Genomic DNA, 19,026 nt, shown 5'->3' with positions numbered 1-19,026 from the left:
TTTTGGTTAAAATTGACCATAGAGTTGCATTGGAGGACCTAGAGATTCCTAGAGAGGACATTGTAATCAAATCCATGAACAATCAAATCTGCACACAACAAAGCCACAAATATGGATGAGTGTGTGCATATATGTGTGTGTCGTCCTGTCCAACTTCTGGTGACCCTAAGGCGAACCTCTCATGGGGTTTTCCTGGCCAAATTTGCCCAGAGGAGGCTTCCCATTGCCTTCCCGTGGGGCTGAGGGCATGTGACTTCTTGGCGAAGCTCCCTCAGGGGGTTTGGCGCGGGAATCCAAGCCTGCTCTCGAGTCCAGGGTCATATAGTCCAAGGCTCTTTAACAGCAATATCTGCAGCAGTGGCTGTTGTCTGCCTTCCAGTCCTTCCCGACTTAGGGCGACCCTTTGGGCAAGTTTCTTCGGGGGGGGGGTGTTGCCACGGCCACCCTCTGAGGCGGGATTTGAAGCCTGGTCTCCAGAGTCTTCGTCCAACGCTCTAACGGTACCGCTAGGCAGGCTGGCTCTCTTTAGGCCGTAGACCAGGGTTCAAAGCCCACTCTCTCAGCCTCGGACCACAAGGCCAGGCTGGCTCCTCCATAGCAAACAAGAGAAGAAATTAATGAGAAAGGAGGAAGAGGGAAAGGAGGAGGCTGAAGCCATCCCAAAAAGGGGAGAGGAGGAGGGGGGGGGAGGGATGGATCCCTGTGCCTCCACTCGGGGCAATGTGCTAGCCGGCAGAGAGGCTCGTCCCTGGCCCGCAGTCGGTCGGGCCAAGAAGGAGGAGGAGGGGGAGGGGGACTGGAGGCAGTTTGTCAGTCGGGCAGCCTCCAGCCAAGCAGCCGGGCAGGCAGGCAGTGAGTGAGTGGGGCTCTCCCTCCCTCCCTCCCTCCGCCGGATGCCTTGCAGAGGAGGACTGCGGGGCTTGCACTCCTCCTCCCTTCCTCTTTCCACTCGGGGCTTTGCTGCGGAGAAGTGACCCGTCCTGAAAGCCTTGGACTTCGCCACCCGACGGCTGCTTCTCTTGCCTCCTCCTCTTTTGTGGGACACAAAGTGCAGTTTGGAGGAATACTCTCTCTCTCTCTCTCTCCTTCTCTCTTCCCCCCATTTCTTCCCACTTCCTGAGGAGGAGGAGGCGCTTGGGGTCCAGGAGGGTCTCCTTCCTTCCTCCTTCGGAGCTTCTTGGACTCCACAAACTGGCCTCTCCTTCTGCTTTTGCCTTTTCTTTTGGACCCCAGAAAGAGAGCGAGAGAGAGAACGCGAGAGCCCTCCCCTCCCCACTCCTTGAGGAGCTGGACTCCGAGAAGAGAGTCTTCTTCTTCTTCTCCTCCTTCTTCTTCTGTTTCCATCTGTGTCTTGTGCGCAGTTCGGGCGCAGACTGCCCCTTGGCTTCCCCTTCTGGAGGAGTACTTCGGGCTCCAGGGCTCTCTCCTGCCGGCCTTGGGTGTCTTCTTCTAGCCGCTGTCCTCCTTCTGCCGGCGCCCCTCCGTCCTGGGCTCCGGCGGGGATGGGCTTCGCGCTGGACCGCTTCTCGGGGGAGGTGGACCCGGACCTGAAGTGCGGCCTGTGCCAGAAGGTGCTGGAGGACCCCCTGAGCACCCCCTGCGGCCACGTCTTCTGCGCGGGCTGCCTGCTGCCCTGGGTGGTCCAGCGGGGCTCCTGCCCGGCCCAGAGCCCCGGCCCCAGCAGCGGGCCCTGCCGCCGCCGCCTCTCGGCCAAGGAGCTCAACCACGTCCTTCCGCTCAAGAGCCTGATCCTCAAGCTGGACATCAAGTGCGGGCACCGGGAGCGCGGCTGCAGCCAGGCCGTCCAGCTCCAGCACCTGGCCCTCCACGCCCAGAGCTGCCCCTTCGCCCCCGCCCGATGCCCGCACCCGGGATGCCCCCAGCCCGAGCTCAACCGCGGGGAGCTGGAGGCCCACGTCCGCCTGGCCTGCCCGGCTCGCCCCGCCGGCCTCTGCCAGCAGGGATGCGGCCTGGCCCTCACCCGCCGCGAGCGCGACGCCGGCTCCCACGCCTGCCTGCCCGCCCTGCAGGCCCACAGCGCCGCCCTGCAGGCCCAGCTCCAGGCCCTGGAGAAGGAGCTCAAGCGGGAGGCGGCGCGGGCCGGCAAGCGGGAGAAGGCCCTCCTGGCCCAGCTGGCCTCCCTCCAGCTCGAGCTCCAGGTGACGGCCCTCCGCTACCAGAAGAAGTTCACCCACTACAGCGCCCGCCTCGACGCCCTCGGAAGGAGCCTCCTCCACGCCGCCCACGGCCCCGGCAAGGTCAGCCCCGGGGCCCCAGACCCTCCTGCCTTCCCCCTTCTGTACACTGGCCCTTCCCTCCCTCCCTCCCTCCTCACCTTCCTTCCTTCCTTCCCTCCCTCCCTCCTCACCTTTTCTCTCTTCACCTTCCATCCTTCCCTCCCTCCTCACCTTCCTTCCTTCCCTCCTTCCTTCCTTCCCTCCTCACCTTCCTCCCTTCCTTCCTTCCCTCCTCACCTTCCTCCCTTCCTTCCTTCCCTCCTCACCTTCCTTCCTTCCCTCCTCACCTTCCTCCCTCCCTTCCTTCCTTCCCTCCCCACCTTCCTTCCCTCCCTCCCTCCTTACCTTCCTTCTTTCCCTCCTCACCTTCCTTCCTTGCTTCCTCACACTTCACTCTTCTCCTCACATTCTTTCTGTAAAGTTTCCCAGCGTTCGTTCGTTGTTCATTCCTTCTTTCTTTCCTTCACACACTACTATTTCTTTTACATTGCTTCTGTAAAGTTGTCCTTCCTTCCTTCCTTCCTTCCTTCCTTCCTTCTTTCCTCTCTTTCCCTCACATTCCTCCTTCTCAACTCCTTTCCTTCCTTCTTTCTGGGGTTAATTAGCTGACACATTGTACGCTGCTTAGAGACTGCTTAGTTCAGTATGAGGCAGTACAGAAATGTCAATGCTATTGCTATTGCTATTTCCACTCCTTTCCTCACATTCCTTCTGTAAAGGTGTCCAGCATCCTTATTCACTTTCCCTCAGTCCCACTCTTTCCACCACATTTTGCTCAGACTCCCTCCCTCCCTCCGCTCCTTGTTACACTCTTTCCCTCACATTCCTTCACCTTTGAGAAGGTGACAAGAGCTTTGTGGCATCTTCAAGACAACACTGGTTTCTAGCAGTGTCTGCTTTAAGTGTGACATCATTTGGTCTGCAGTTACAGAAGTGGACTGAACTGCCATGGCTCCTGAGATTTGTAGCTGTCGAATCCCTTGCTAGAGAACTCTTAGTGCTGTAGTTTAAGGGAGTGGACTAGACTTCTCTAGCTGAGGGTTCTAAGCACCACCCCAAACTACAGAGTCCTGTAGGTTTCTGTCGGATGGGGCCTGGCCATGACAGCTCTCAGCACTCTCCCTCCCTTTGCATTTGCTCACATTCCTTCTGTCAAGTTACTTGCCTTCCTCTCCTTTGGGAAGGTGACAAAGAAGCCTTGTGGCAAGATGACACTGGCTTCGAATGGTCTCTCTGTTAAGCGTGGCATCATCTGCACTATAGTTGCAGCAGTGGTTGGACCGGCCATGACTCCTGGGATTTGCAGTTTGGTGAGGGGTTTGGAATCCCTTGCTAGAGAGTTCTTAGTGCTGTAGTTTAAGGGTGTGGACTAGACCTCTCTAGCTGAGGATTCTAAACACTGCTTCAAAGTACAAATCCCTGTACAGATTCTATAGGATGGGGCCCTAAAACAGTAGATTAAGAGTGTCAGGCATTGGTTGAGGTGGCATTTAGTCTGATGTCTCAATAAGGCTACAAATCTTAAGCACAGTTTTCCTAGGAATGATTTCCCCTCGCCACCAAACCTCCTCCACCACCACAATGGAGCTTAATTCTTAGCAAATATGTCTAGGATTGTGTTGTACAGTTGCTTGCATTCATGATGGGACAGGACAAGACTATGTTGAGCATGTCTATGCAAAAGTGATGGGAGCATAGCATAGCATAGCATAGCATAGCATAGCATAACTATCGTGCAACTGCATGAAGATTATCAGACAATGTCGCCATAATTGCATCACTGTCCTGCAAATAAATTCTATTACCTCTTTTCATTCACAGGACTTTCTCATGAATGAAAAGTGGCACTAGAATTACCATATTGCCACACTACACTCTTACAGTGCTGCTATTCCACTTTTACTCCTCTGGCTGCCTCCTGTTGCATTCTGGGGCTTGTAGTTCAGTGAGGCCTAAGAGCTCTCTGGCTGAGCATTCTAAATGCCTCTCCCTAAACTGCAAATCCCAGAATGCAACAGGAGGCAGCCAGAGCAGTTAAAGTGGAATAGCAGCACTATAAGAGCGTAGTGCGGTAATCTAGTTATTTTTATTTGTGGAATAATCATGCAATTATGGCGACATCATGCGACATCATCTAATAATCTTCACGCAATGGCGTGATAGTGAAGGGAGCATCCCAATATGCTCCCATCACTTTTGGCCATGTGAAAATCTTCTAATTGCCGGTTAATAAGGCCATCCCTCTGGGATTTAGCTTTGTGGGATATCAGTGTGTCTCTGTGTTTTGTCTTTTTGAAGACTGGGTTGTGTTTGCTCCACTGTGTTTGCTGTCATTGCTTCTTTCAATCTCACCGTCCTTTCATTTCAGCTCCTTCAAAGTACAGTGGACTCTTGTTATATGCTGGGGTTTGGTTCCAAGATCCCCCGTGGATAAAAATATCCGTGGAGGCTCAAGTCCCATTAACTATCATGACATAGCAAAATGGTTGTCCCTTATAAAAAATGGGAAATCAAGGTTTGATACTATTTGAAATTTATACTTTTTTTGAACATTTCAAACCGTGGATGCTTGAATCCATGTATAAAAAAATCAGTGTATAAGAAGGGCTGACTGTAATTTCATAAACATAAGGCTGCAGAATGTCTTTGCCCCCTTCCTGCACCTCCCATATTCAATTCCTACAGGACAAACTTTTTTCTAGAGTTTGGACTTCTCAGAATGCGTCATGCCTTCACTTTTAGGCAGAGCCAGAGGTTTGACACAGATGTTTTGTTGAGAGGAAATAGCCTTTTTAGAGGGGGAAGGCAGCCCACATCCAAGTGCTACACTTCAGGCATGCCGTAGTGACATTGTGTAGGTTTGGATGTGTCCATGCTTTATGGGAGAGACAGAATCAAAAGTTAGAATGAGGAGATGGGACTGGGTGTTGTTTATGGTATTTCCCTCTTCTTTTCCTTATTAGTAAAAGTTTGGGCGCATACACATCCCCCCCCTTTCCTTTGAAAGCTGTTTTCTCTCCCTTCATCTCCCCCTGTTCTTTCCCTTTGCTTACAGACATGTCTGTCAGCTGGAGCTTCAGCCAGCTGGAGGGCTCAGCATGAAGGGCAAATATTTACAGCTAATCTCCTCACCACTAAGTTAGGAGAAATAGGACCTGCCTTGGAAAGGAGGGATGCAAGAGAAAGGAAGGAGAGAGTGTAAGCCAAACAAAAGAGGTCTGGAACAGAGTTCCCATGCCCAGTGGCACTGTACATTTCAAAACAACAGTGAAATGCTTCTCATAACTGCAACAGTCTTTCCCCATGGATAGACTATTGAGGGATTCTCTCTGAGGGTTATGCAGTGCAATACTTGTTATGCTCTTTATTATTTCCCTCTTTAACACAGACATTTAATTTTCCCCTAGGAGGTTTGTTAATACAAAACTTACCCTTTCTCCTCCATCACTGCTGGGTTTGATGGGTTCAGTGTCTAGTGCAGCTTGCATGCCTAAGTCACAGTTGTTGTTATTGTGTGCATTCAAGTTGTTTCTGATTTATGGAGACCCTAAGGCAAACCAACCCTATCATGGGGTTTTCTTGGCAAGTTTCTTCAGAGGAGGTTTCCCATTGCCATTCTCTGAGGCTGGGAGAATGTGATTTTCCCAAAGTCACCCAGTGGGTTTCCATGGCCAAGCCAGGATTTGAACCCTGGTCTCCAAATTTGTAGTTCAACGCTCAAAGTGTGTCACTACTGGCTTTCTATTACACAGAGGAAAATCATGTATAAATCTCAAAAAGTTGATTATGGGCCGGTACACACCGCCAGGAAGCAGCATCCTGGCAGCGATAGTAGGGCTCGGGAGCACACACCAACTGCATGCTTCAGAGCCTATGACGTGTGGGCGCCACCATGATTGCATGGTCCTACCCACATGGGGCGCACGTCCATGATGTGAGGGAGCCTGAGCACTAAACTGCTCTGAGTGGAAGAACCAAAATCATAATGAAAAGAATCAGAAAAAAAGGGTAACATAGGGGCAGTACAGATGGACAGCTCCGTGCCACCCCTCTTTGCCCCGCATCTGTGCTGCAAGATCCACATGCTGCAGCACCGATGTGCTGTCTAAAAGGAACTGCTCTAGGCGGCTCCTTTTTGGTGCTCTCATAAGGGCTGTGATGCAAGTTAGAGGCTGTGCAGACCTTCCCTAAGGGGTGCTACCTGCTGCTGCACTGGATAGGAGCTGCAGCAACTGCATGCCGGGCCCCGATCTGGTCTTTCCAGGGTGCAAAAGTTGCTTTAATGCGCTTCTTTGGCACTGTGTCATATGGATGCAGAGCCAGAGGAGTGCCACCATGCTACATGCTTTGTGGAGTGGCACGTGGCATCATACTGCTCCGGGGGCAGAGTTGGGGTATGTGTCATGTGGATGCCACACCCTGGCTCCACCCCCAGGTCATCCTTTATGACCAGTGTGCATAACCCCTTAGTTTGGCTTAAATATGATGTTGCACTTTTCCATTTGTGAAGCAACTGGATTTCCCAGTATAATGTTTATAATGTAATAACTGTAAAGACAGAGTTTTTTTAAGGTGCAAAAATGTCCAAGTCACAATTTCTTTTCCAGTCTTCCTTTACCTACACCCCTAAAAAAGAACTTTGATATCCCACAGCTGGGATTTTGAAGACATAAGCAAACTGAGATATTGAATGACAGAAGTCAGCTGCTAATAGGCAAGATCACTGACTAAAGGGTCTCTAACATTTCATCTTGAAAAATATGATTATTCAGATTTGTTGTGTGCCTTCAAGTCATTTCTGACTTATGGTGACTGTAAGGCCCAGCTTCTGCCAACCTAGCAGTTTGAAAGCATGGAAATACAAGTAGATAAATAGGTACCACTTCCCAGTGGGAAGGTCACAACATTCAGTGGAGTCATGTTGGCCACATGATTGCCAGAGCAGTCCTCGGACAATGCTGTCCCTTTGGCTTAGAAGTGGAGATGAGCACCATCCCCTACAGTCAGTTACAACTGGACATTCATGTCAAAGGACTACCTTTACCTTTAAGGCAACCCTATCACGGGCTTCTTTCTTTAAAGGGGGTTTGCCATTGCCATCCTCTGAGGATGAGAGAGTGTGACTTGCCCAAGATCACCCAGTGGGTTTACATGACTCAGTTGGGATTTGAACCCTGCTCTCCAGAGTCATAGCCCAATACTCAGACCACTACACCATGCTGGTGTTTTGCAAAATATGGGTATTCAGTAACATTATGGTAGTTCTGGAGTGGGTTAAATGTGTTAGGAGGTCAAGAGGATCAGCTGTTCCTGGTGCACAGAACATATATACCTACAAGTGGTATTGGTTAAGCTTTTCCCACAGTGTCTGTAGACCTGTTCTGTTCACAAAGACCAACCAATATATGGTGCTGAATCTTGGAAAAGTTACTCTTTTGGAGTTGAAGTTTGCAAATTCCCTCAACCTGAATACCACTAACCATACTAACTGGCAGATTCTGGGAGTTTTGTCCAAAAGTTACATTTTTGGGCTTCAAAAGAACATAGGGATAGTAAAGCTAAGTGAGATAAGGTCTATGCATCATCCCAATGCCCTGCTTCCCAGAATGTCCAGACAGATGTCCCCAGGAAGCCAAGCAAGGCCCAAAAGCCATTGCCTTCTCCTATCATTGCTGACCAATAAGTGTCATTCAATTGTTCTTGCACTGAAGAGGTCAGGTTGAGGAGTGTGATGAGTATTCCAGAAGTTTTGCATGCAAATGTTTGCAAGCAGGACAGAAGCGGCCATGAACTTACTTGGTCCTCCTGTGAGCTGTCTCCAGCTTTATGTAGCCCATGAACCAGAAATTAGCTTTTGACATAACATAAGAGATGGTAGGGGTGCCACTAACACTACAAGGGTCCCCATCCATAGTCCCTCACTGCTGGGAATGTTAGGATTTGTTGTTGTGTACCTTCACATCCTGTCTGACTTATAGTGGTGTGGGGTTTTCTTGGCAAGATTTGTTCAGAAAGGTTTGCCTTCCCCTGAGGCTGAGAGCATGTGACTTGCCCAAGGTCATAATTTCCATTAAAACCCTGGAAGTGTCATATGACAGCATGCCCCCCGTTTTCCAGTCTCAGAGGTAATATTTGGTCTTATGAGGCAGGTATAATAGAGGTAACAGAGGTGAGCACATGGGGGTACTTTCCAAATGGCAATATAATTTATTTATTTATTTATTATGTCACCTTTCTCCCTGGAGGGACTAAAGGCTGCTCATAGATTTATTTTATTTAAGATTTATTTGGTATAAATTTTAAATAATTTTGTTTTCATGTGCAAGAATGGAAAATATCAAAAGTTTCTCTCCCAAGTTTCTCTTATAAGAATTTTTGCACATTTCAGATATTTTTAGATCAATTTCATTAAGCCTTTTTTTTTTACAATAAACTTTGGCTTTCCAATAAAATTTGTTGTTGTTGTTCAAAATGTACAGTATGTCCTGTAAAACAAACAAACAACCCTTTGACATTTTCATCCTAAAGTCCCACAAAGTGAAAAATTCTTCAGTGGCTGACAGTTTTTGGATGCGATATAGAGCCATCCTTTTGTCTCAAGGATGAGAAAAAATGGTATACACTTTTTACATCCTGGCTTCAGAAGACTTCATGAACATGTGATGCGTTAATCAAATGACCTTTTTCAGGTCAAGCCATGGGATACCCCTTAGTGGAGCTGGAGCCTATCATCCTGAGCAGATTGCTTCTCTATACTTTGGTTGTCACAAGCTTTAGATGATGATGATGATGAAGAAGAAGAAGAAGAAGAAGAAGAAGAATAATTTATATCCTGCCTCTTTCCCAATAATGAGATTCAACGTGACATACAACTTATTAAAAACCATTTAAATATTTTAAATAAATAATGTATACATGTATACATTTACAAACATTAAAACTAGTTGTAAAGTTAGAAACCATTAAAATTTGTTAAAAGATATTTTTTGTTTTAAAAAAATAGCAAAATTGCACAGTAGACAATAAAAGTTCATCATAAATAATTTCTAAAAGCCTGATGGAATAAGAATGTTTTTACTTGTTGGGGAAGAAGATCAAGAAGAGAGCCTGGCATCCCTAGGGACAGAATTCCAGAGTCTGGGAGTAACCACTAAGAATGCCTTCTTCCTTGTACCCACCAAAAGAGCCTGAGCAAGTAGTGTGATAAATGGAAGCGCTTCTCTTGAAGATTTTAGAGTTCTAATGGGCTCATAAAGGAAAACACGGTCCTTCAAATAGCCTGGCCAAATATGGACAGAGGGCTAGAAATTCACAGAGCAAGTCATACGTAATGGTCTTATAGTGAAAGAAAATTCAAGACATAGTGCCACCTCCCAGTTCAACCAAGTAGCAGTTTAAAATCAGCTGTATAGCCCACCTTCAGTTCCAAGCAAGCTACTGGAGATTGTAAGGCCAAATGTATCTTCTAGTTGTTGTAAGGCCAAATGTACCTCCTAGTTGCTCATACTCATCATAAGAGAATATGCAGACTGTGGAGGAGGGTGCAGGCCTTGCAGTGATTTGGCAATCCACTTCAAACATTTCATGAGGCCCAAACCATCTGTTGACCTCTTTTTCAAAGTGAATTTTCAGCCAAACCTATTGAACATTCATCTGATAACTTTGACAGTAGTACAAGTCATGGTGGTGATCTCATTCAGGCTCCATATTCATTTTCCAGACCCCGGAGCCGGCATTGAAGGAGCTTTCTGGTTCTGAAGTCCTGTGTAGATTTTCTCCACCATTTTTAATCGATGGAATTCCATAGCTAATAGGTGTGCTCTTTGCTCACTTTGCTGGTGCTAATCCCATTTTGTTTGTGATGCTGATGTGTAACCTCACTTCTGCTAATGCCTGGTATACAACCTGAATAGTAGGCTTTCTGTGTAATACTGCCTTGCTGATTTCATTTGTTCCCAGAAAGGATCTGATTCTGAAATGATTATCCTTTTACAACTGAGATACAGAGTTTGATGTCTACATTTTAGTGCCAGTTAGAGTGTGTTGCTGCTTCCTCTGTGTTAGCACAGAGTTCTGAGGTCAGCTTCAGCACTGCTGCTGGAATATCCATAGGTTGTCCATGTCCTATCCATACTGGCAAATATGCTTTTCTTTTGTTCTTTTATGCAACATTTTGTGGCTTAGGAACCACAGGAACTGGGTCAAATGTGTCACAGCAAAAATCAAACTCCTTTTCATGGAATACATTTGTATTGCACTTTCGTTGAGGCATGTGACCACTGTGGATAAACCTGATCCATACTGATGTGCCGGCTTCCCTTGCCTGAGGATCAAGCATTACATTTCATGCCAGGTTATCCCTTCCCAGTTCCCTTCTATGTCTCACTACCTGTGAGAGTGTCAGATGCCCACATCCAACTTCTTTGTTTTTCCTAGGAATTGAGTACTTGACTTTTTAGACATCTGATTTTTGAATTCTCAGTTGCTAGGGAAGCAAGATCTATACAGCTCACAGTATGTTTTCATGAGTGCCCAGACACAGTGTGATCTCATTACTGGAATATGTAATGTCTGAATCAACGTTTTTGGTGTGCGGCCGCGGTGTTATTAGATTACTCTACTGGGTGCTTCAGTTTCTTTAAAAAAATCTCCATAGTGCAGTGTGTGCAGCAATGTTTTCATCAGATTTATGGACACAGCTGGTTAACATGGCTGTTTGTTTTCAGCCTGTCCACAAAAAGACTGTTATGCACTTTTCAGAGAAAGGCAGCGTGTAATCTGCAGAAAGCCAAAAGGTGTCATGTCGCCACAAAACTGTGGTGTAGCGCTCAATCAATTACATGTCTTTCACAGCCTTTTGGGCAGCTTTCCAAAGTTAATAGTTTCAGCCAGAAGAAATACAGTCAGAAAATATACATCTTTGTGCAGTGGAAGATTGTAAAGGAAGACCAGCACAAGGATTGTCCTTCTAGGTGGCAGACTTATTTTTATAGATGGGGGAGGGATGGCTTGCTTCCAATATTTTGATCCCTGGATTATTTAATCAGGCAACGATGTCAACATAGTTATGTGCAGCAAAGGACAGATGATCTAAGCAAGTAGTTAGCATACACACTAGGCTTAGGGGTCTCCTCCAAAATGTTCTGTGTAGTGTAGCATAAGTGTAGTACATACGTAATACATAAAAATAGAAACAACTGGTAAAATTGTTTCTCAGATGCATGTCTATTGGTGATTATGATGATTTGCATATGTGTTGCTGGCTGTCACTAACCAGTAGGTGAAAAACATGTGTGCATTGAGAGAGAATGAGTATGACAAACCATTTCTTCCCTGTGGTCTGCATGACATATGGAAGTAAAAGAAATCAGAAGAAAAGCATAATGTGCTATTCTGCAAAAATGCTCAGTTTGAAATATTGTAGTCCAGTTCAGAGCACCAATATTAGGATTGGGAGAATTTTGCAGGTACACACCCTCAAATACATATAGCCATGAACCTATCCAGGAGTGGACAGCATGGGGCACTCCAGATGTTTTTGTACTTTGGCTCCCATTAGCCTTAGACAGTGGTATGGTCAATGTTCAGGGATGGTGTGGTTTGTAGCTCAACAAATTTAGAAGAGCCACAGGCTGCCCTTCCTAGCAGCATAGATATTTGTAGCTTCCTCATACATCTGCTTTGTGGACCTTTGTACATTCTACCTCTGCAACTGTGTAGAGATGTGCAGTTTCCAGCAAGAGGTAGTTCCACAGTGTGGGAGCAGCCACCAAGAAAGTGTCTCCTGATATTCTTGTCACCATACCTGAGATAGTGGTGAAACAGAGAGACCTCCCTCAAAGATCTTAAGGTTCAGGCAGGTTTAACACAAGGAGACAGTCTGGAACTAAACTGTAAGACTTTGAATTGTGTTAGAAACAGACTTGAAGCCAGTGAATCTGTTTCAGCTGTTGAATTCTGTGTTCTCTAAAACAATGACACGATAAGCCAGTGGAACCGTGTACTTTCAGCGCAATAACTCACCATAAGAACCCTGACAAATAGCATATTGATGCAGCTTGCCCAATTGTTACTGCTTCCAGTGGAGTAACTAAACAAACTATGGCCTGTTACAGACAGACCAAAATAAAGCTGCTTCGAGTCACTTTGGAGGTATGGTATTTCAATGATACATGAGTCCTAAGAGTCTGGAAGCTGCACCAAAGCTGCACTCCAGTCCTTAGGACTGGAGTGTGGCTTTGGTGCGGCTTTTGGACTCTTAGGACGCATGCATCATTGAAATACCATACCTCCAAAGTGACTCGAAGCAGCTTTATTTTGGCCTGTCTGTAACAGGCCTATATATCCATGGGTTCTTTCTCCATGGATTCAACCATCTATGGTTTGAAAAAATATAAATTCCAAAAAGTGAACCTTAATTTGGCCATTTTATATAAGAGACAATATTTTACTTTGTTGTTGTTGTGTGCCTTCAAGTAATTTCCAACTTAAGGTGACCATTATAAACCACTGAGCAAATTTCGGTGGGTTTTTCTAGCCACTTCCATTGCAAGCAGGAGAGTGCACCAGCATGTTGCTCATAATCAATGAGGCTGAGGTTGCATGGTTCCATCAGCTAAATTTGTCAAACAACCTTCACCAACGGAAACTGAGCCTAACAGCTGTGAATAAGTATACTAGTCTTTTCTGGTAAGACTGACTGAAAATGAGCTAAGTTACATTATGTCCCCAGAAGTGAAAAGTTGAACACTCCCATATTTGGAACAAAAGTAGAGGTAATTCCAAAATCTTCAGCTGGGAAATGATGCAGTTTCTAAAATTATGTTTAAGAGCTTGACTCAGCTGTGATGAGATGGGCATGCCAAAGAGATCAGATTTGTTGCAGAATCAGATGACCTGAGCCTTGTGGGACTAACCAAGAGTTTTGCAATAAAGTAGATTATAAAAAATAATAATTAGGATAATAGTGTGTGATACTTGGCAAAGGGATAAAGTTAATTGAAAATCACCCATATCCTCTAACAGAGGGATAGACAAAGTGTGGCCATATGCAGACCCACAAGTATGTTTTGTGGCCCTCAGCACATCCAGAATTTCCAGACTGACTTTCTTTTGGCAAAAAAGGAGAGTGAATTGCTGCTCCCGGAACTCTTCAGTTGCAACAATGTACCTTTTAAATATGTTGCAAAGGCTCCCTGTAATGTTTAACTTTAAAAACAACAACAATTTTTGATGACCAGAAGTGGAACTCTGGCCCCTGGGTTTTTTGTTTGTTTGTTTTGTTCTGTTTTTCAGTAGTCTGTGCAGCCCTTGGAGAGTCATGGTACACAAAAGTGCCCCCTAGATGTGCTACAATGGCCCACCCTGCTCTAGAAGAATCTGGTCTAAATATGGTGCCATCATGCCTAGTCCTAGCAACTGAAGAAAGGTCCTCCATCCATCCCAACTGCCACACATGTAGCCCCGAGAGAGAGAGAGAGAGAGATGGGTACAGCTCCACCATACCAAGACAACAACTGAAGAAAGGCCCTTTCTCCATATTCCAGCAACCATTTCTGTGGCCTAAGAAGGAATAGAAGAAGAGGCAGACACAGCTCCATTGTTCCTAGGGCCAGTGACTGATGAAAGACACTCTCCTTTGCCACTGCCACTACTGTGGCTTCTAGAGGGAGAGAGTAGTAGCCAACATAAGCTGAAGTCTAGATCTAATCCTCTCTCCCACTGCCAATCCCTTTTTCTTGGGTGTCCTGTCTTTTTAGATTGTGAGCCTGAGGCCAGGCAAGTGTCAAATTAACAATTGTAAACTGCTCGTACTGTGAGCTTGGTGCTGTATAAATAAATGGAGAAGGAGATGTTTCTGAAAATTTGAGTTTCTAGTCCTGCAGAAGAGTTGTTGGAACAATGTTGAGGGGTGTTGCTTTGTGTCCTGATACTTTAGAGGCACATCTAGCAGGATTATCATGATGGTTCTTGCTGTAGTGTTATTCTGCAAAAATGTAGATAATGGATCAGTTATGGACTTCAGTAAAGAGCTAGCTGAAGTTCCTTAAAATGCTCAGGAAGGCTGATGTGGATAAAAAAAAATAAAAAAATAAAAGTTGCCAAAACTTTTAACCTTTCCCATCAAAACTTTTAAAAGAATTAACAAAAGAGAAAAGCTGCTTGGTTGGTATATTGTGGCTCCTGTTCCCCAAGTCCATTTTTTTCCTGCAAAAACATTCAAATTAAAAGCAGTAATGGAAACCTTTTTTCCCCTTTAAGCTTTAATTACAGTTACCATCCTGAGTGCAATCTAGTAATTGTTTCTTAATTGATTTGGTTGTATTCTCTTTCTTTCCCCTTCCATAAAGAAATGGAAAAGAGAGGAGAAGGTTTTGTGACAATGGCATTCTTATGTTTCCAATTCTGAACTTATTAGACCTTAAAAGTGGTCTCTCAAGACTTGAAAGTTTTTGCCTTGAAATATTATCTGACATCTGGGCCTGGGGATTTCCGGGAAAACAGTTTTCACCTTTTACTCCACTGCTTTCCTTTCAAAAGAGCTGAGCATGCACAAAGACAAGCAGAAAGCAAAACAATGTAGCATCTTAAGGGACTGGATTTTGATGTTATTTTGTGTTGTGGACAAAAGAGAAATTAACCCATCCCTTATGTGGCAGAGAGACTGATTGAAATCAGCATGTCTTGAATACAATAAGGATTGAGACATAAAATATGTTAGTTCTTTGAGATGCCATTAAATAATACTATTGGGCAAAAATGGCATACATGGCATAGTTTTACACATTAATTGGAATCTTTCAAAAAATCTTAATTTATACCTGTTGATTTCGGTTCTGGGCTCTCCCCCCTCAAAATATATAATGTAGCCAATTCAGAAGAACTTTTCTGGGAATTAATATAGTATGATTGACAGGTTCATGTTGGCATGCAAAAAGGAAAAGAAATAAACATCTGCATTGCGTTATTAGGCATCCATTTTTATTTATGCCATCCATTGATTATGAAAACTTGATGAGTAAAGTAAGTTCTTTACATACCTGAGTGTATTAATAATTTTTTCACTCTTCACAAAGGAAGACCCTTATATGTGGTGAAGCTGTCTTAGACCTTGTTTATAAATGTATACTGCCTTGGTCCTGTTACCATGTGGTAACATTTGGGTTTCGTAGTGCTGTATCATCATCATCAACTAACATTTCTCTCATGTTGGGATTAGAATGTATTTGTGAAGTTTCATAGGGGTCATAGTAGTGCAGTTATCTAGGAGTAGAGTTGCCAATAGCAAATGCTAAAATGGAAAACAGGGTATGTATGTATCTCTGGGAAGCCAGTATGGTGTGGTGGTTTGACTGTTGGACTAGGAGTCTGGGATCCAAGTCCTCCCTAAGCTCTGGAAACTTTGGCCAAGACACACTCTCTGAGCCTCAGAGGAGGATAACAGCTACACACACACATACACACACATAAATCTTGCCAAGAAAACCCTGTGATAGGCTTGTCTTAAGAGTCAGTATAAATCAGAAATGATTTGAAGGCACACAACAACAACAAATGTATCTATGGCTGATATTCTAGATCTGTTACTCAGCCACAGAACTACCTTAGTTGTGTGGCTAAGTAGCCTCTCCGACTTGATGCCCTCCCCCATCCAGCCCCCAACCTGCCAGCAACTGCTGCAAGTAGCAGGGGTGCGTTCTCCTGCCAATTGGGCAAGTGTTCCCACCCCTTTCCTCCAGCAATCTCCATTGCAACAGTCAGAAACAGAAGTTCTGTTGCAATTCATCCTCATCAAAAATGGCCAACAAATCTAGGGCTCCCCACATGTTGTTTGACTCCAGTTCCCATCATTTCCAGCCAGCCTAACTTGAATGAAAGGCATATAGTTTATTACCAACTAGATTTGAAATGAAATTAAGATGTGGGGGAAGGATAATTCAGTCAGAATTTGTTTTAAAAAAACCAAACAAGTAATAGAACAGTGGGAAACAGGAATGAAGAAGGCTGTGAAAATTTACCAAGTTGCACCAGTTGATAAAATCATCTCCATATATACAAGTGTATCTTGTTTTCACATTGTACTACTTTGTGAGTATGATTTCATTTTCAAAGTCAGTAAACTTTCTTTGGAATGGAAATGGAGGGACACAAGACTCAATCAATTGTTGTATTCTCTGATATTATCGGTGGGCAATTAGAAAGTACTAGAAAATTTCCAAGTCCCCCAGGAAATAAAATGCTGCCACTTAATGAATTGGATCAGTGGTTCATCTCACACAGTAATGCCAACCCCGAGTGGAGTGCATCTTGAACTCTGCTCTCCAGATTCTCAAGTAGAAGTTGTTACCAGTCTTGCTACCTGATATGCTATTAAGTGGAGATGCAAGAGCTCAATTTTGAATCCTTGTACATGTAAAGCATGCTTTCTCCTTCTGAGGTATGGCCTCTCCTTTTAAACCATGGGGAGGTATGTCATACCAGCAAATGGCATTCCTATATTTGGGAACAAACAGTGCTGCAGATTATGATGGATTGGTCAGAAGACTCTCATTTTCTGGCCTTGTTATGGTACAGCCTGGATTCATTTATTTTCATATTTAAATAAATGTTTGCCATTAGGAGTCATTCCAAATATGCATTTTCTGTAGGACCCAGCGTACTGAAGAGGTTTCTGTCTATACAGGATTACAGAGTGCTTATCAATATTTTGTATACCCAGAGAAAGACCTCATATCTGTAACCAGCATCCCATCCCCTTCCCACACCTGATTCTTTGAGGTGAAACAGATGGGCAAAATAAAGCATTTTACAGGCACCTTGAAGGTGGGGTGTTTAGATAATGCACACTTCGAAAGCGGCTGGAAAGCAATTGAAGTCACACTCCAGGACTAAAAACCAGAGCAAAAAGAAACTGGGATAGTTTGACTCAAGGCGGAAAGTGTGCATCTTTGCACCTGCATTTAAACACCCTGACCCATGTGCAGGGCTGCGGCAAAGCAAAGAAATGAAAGTACAACAAATTCTAATTGATGTATACACAAACCAGAGAGTCCAGTGGGGCAGCATGGGGTGAAGGAGGTATGTAGAGGGGGCCTCCATGGTTGTGCTTTTCCAATATGTCTCTTGCACACTGATGCCCTGAACTGGTGGATCATTGCTCGGGTGACTGTGTGGCTGATAAAGGGGGTGACCGTGCAATGGGATGCCATCTGGGTGGACATGGGAGGTACATGGTCACAGGTGTTGTGTTTGTGCAATGGTGCGCATGTATGGTGGGGATGCAGTAAAAAAAATAACCAGCAGCATGACTTTTAATGGACAAAATGGTGGTTCCACACAGCTTTTATAAACATGAGTTGTAAAATAGAGCCTCTGTAAGTGTACTTTTTGGCTGGTGGTCTTGTGAATGCTGTGAGTTGGGATACCAATTCCAAACACAACACACTGTTTTGAAGAGTCTCTAGGATTTGATGAAACTAATACCAGAATCATGTGAGTGTGATTGTTTGCACTAGTCCCAGTCTGGAAATTGTCTAATCCGACAAGCTACTGCAGTTGTTGTTAGCTCTCTTTAGGTAGGCATTGAATCACTAGTAGTCCCTGATGGCTTCCATGTTAGTAGGGCAGTGAATCTGATCTTGGTCATGGGTCCCCAAATGGGGGAAGGCCTCAATAATCCCTAAACGAGGCTAGGGAGTGGCGAGTGTTTCTTGAAATGATCTGGCAGAAATGGACCACTCCCAAGGTAGGTCAGCCTTCTCTGCAATTATGAGTCAGCAGTGTATTAAATGATCAAGCACTAAGGGCCTTTGTGCATTAAAAAAGAAAGATGAGAGGCAGTGAGATAGAAGTGGCTTTATGCTTACCTTCCTGGATGACGTCATAGTACATCTGTTCCCCCTCCAGAGGGTGCTGATCATAAACACATGGCTTTTACCAAATGAATTTTTCAAGCAGGACAAAAGGCATGGCTTTACAATCATCTCCTTTGACAGTAAAGCAAAAGTGCTTCTGGGGCATGCAGGAAGGTAAGCATAAAACTGCTTCTGTCTTGCTGCCTCTTCTTTTTCTTTTGTAATGTGAAAAGGCCCTAAGAAATATTAAGGCGCGGTACAGACCACCCCAAAGGGGTGGCCTGCACCCACCCCTTTTTGCGGTGAATTGGGGCCAGGGCAGCCTTACTGGCAGCCCTGGGGTCCCAGACTGCCATTTTTCCAGACCAAAGAGAAGCAGCAAAATGCTGCTTCTTTTTGGCCTGGAAAAGGGGTGTCCTTGGGACTTCCCTTTCTCCTCTGCATTGCTGGCATGGCCATTTGGTTGCCGTGCCAATGATGCGTGTACCCAAAAGGAGCTCCATTTCAGAGCTCCTTCCCACGCCTCCACCAGGCCACCATAAGATGGCCTGGGGCGGTGTGGAGACATCACATGCACACCGCGCTGTTTGGATGCGGTGCGTGTGTGACGTTGTTGTCATGCCTCCTGTGTAGATGGTGCCGCATAACTATGGTGCCGTCCACACGTACTAGAGTGCGGTTGGTATGGGCTCCCTAACCCTAGAATCAGCGTGAGAACACAGCTTTATGACGGTCTGTATCATGCCTAAGACAGCTATTATTATTCAGCCTGCCCAGGAATAATAAAGGCTGCCTGGACACTCTCACATGAGAGTAAACTACACTGATTACATTAGGAGCACTTCTAGGTAAAATTGTGCTTTTAGACTACTTAAAAATAAGTATGTTCCAGGAATAAGGGATGAAGAAAAGACTTTGCTTTGCTCTAACAAGTA

General features: G+C 45.1%; 1 protein-coding gene across 2 annotated transcripts in view; it reads left to right on the top strand.

The window, feature by feature from the left end:
* Positions 1-1,293: 1,293 nt before the first annotated feature.
* PDZRN3 (PDZ domain containing ring finger 3) overlaps positions 1,294-19,026 on the top strand; it is a 260,678-nt gene continuing 242,945 nt past the window's right edge. For both annotated transcript variants that reach the window (XM_089519673.1, XM_089519664.1), the window contains exon 1: positions 1,294-2,258. In XM_089519673.1, coding sequence (XP_089375799.1) covers positions 1,503-2,258 — 756 coding nt within the window. In that variant the 5' untranslated portion in view covers positions 1,294-1,502. The remainder of the gene's footprint in view (positions 2,259-19,026) is intronic.

This window comes from Sceloporus occidentalis, unplaced genomic scaffold, assembly GCF_023333645.1.
Source record: "Sceloporus occidentalis isolate IW3139 unplaced genomic scaffold, rSceOcc1.0.p SCAF_1, whole genome shotgun sequence".
NCBI classification, from domain to species: domain Eukaryota; kingdom Metazoa; phylum Chordata; class Lepidosauria; order Squamata; family Phrynosomatidae; genus Sceloporus; species Sceloporus occidentalis.
This window is presented reverse-complemented; position numbering and strand designations above follow the sequence as displayed.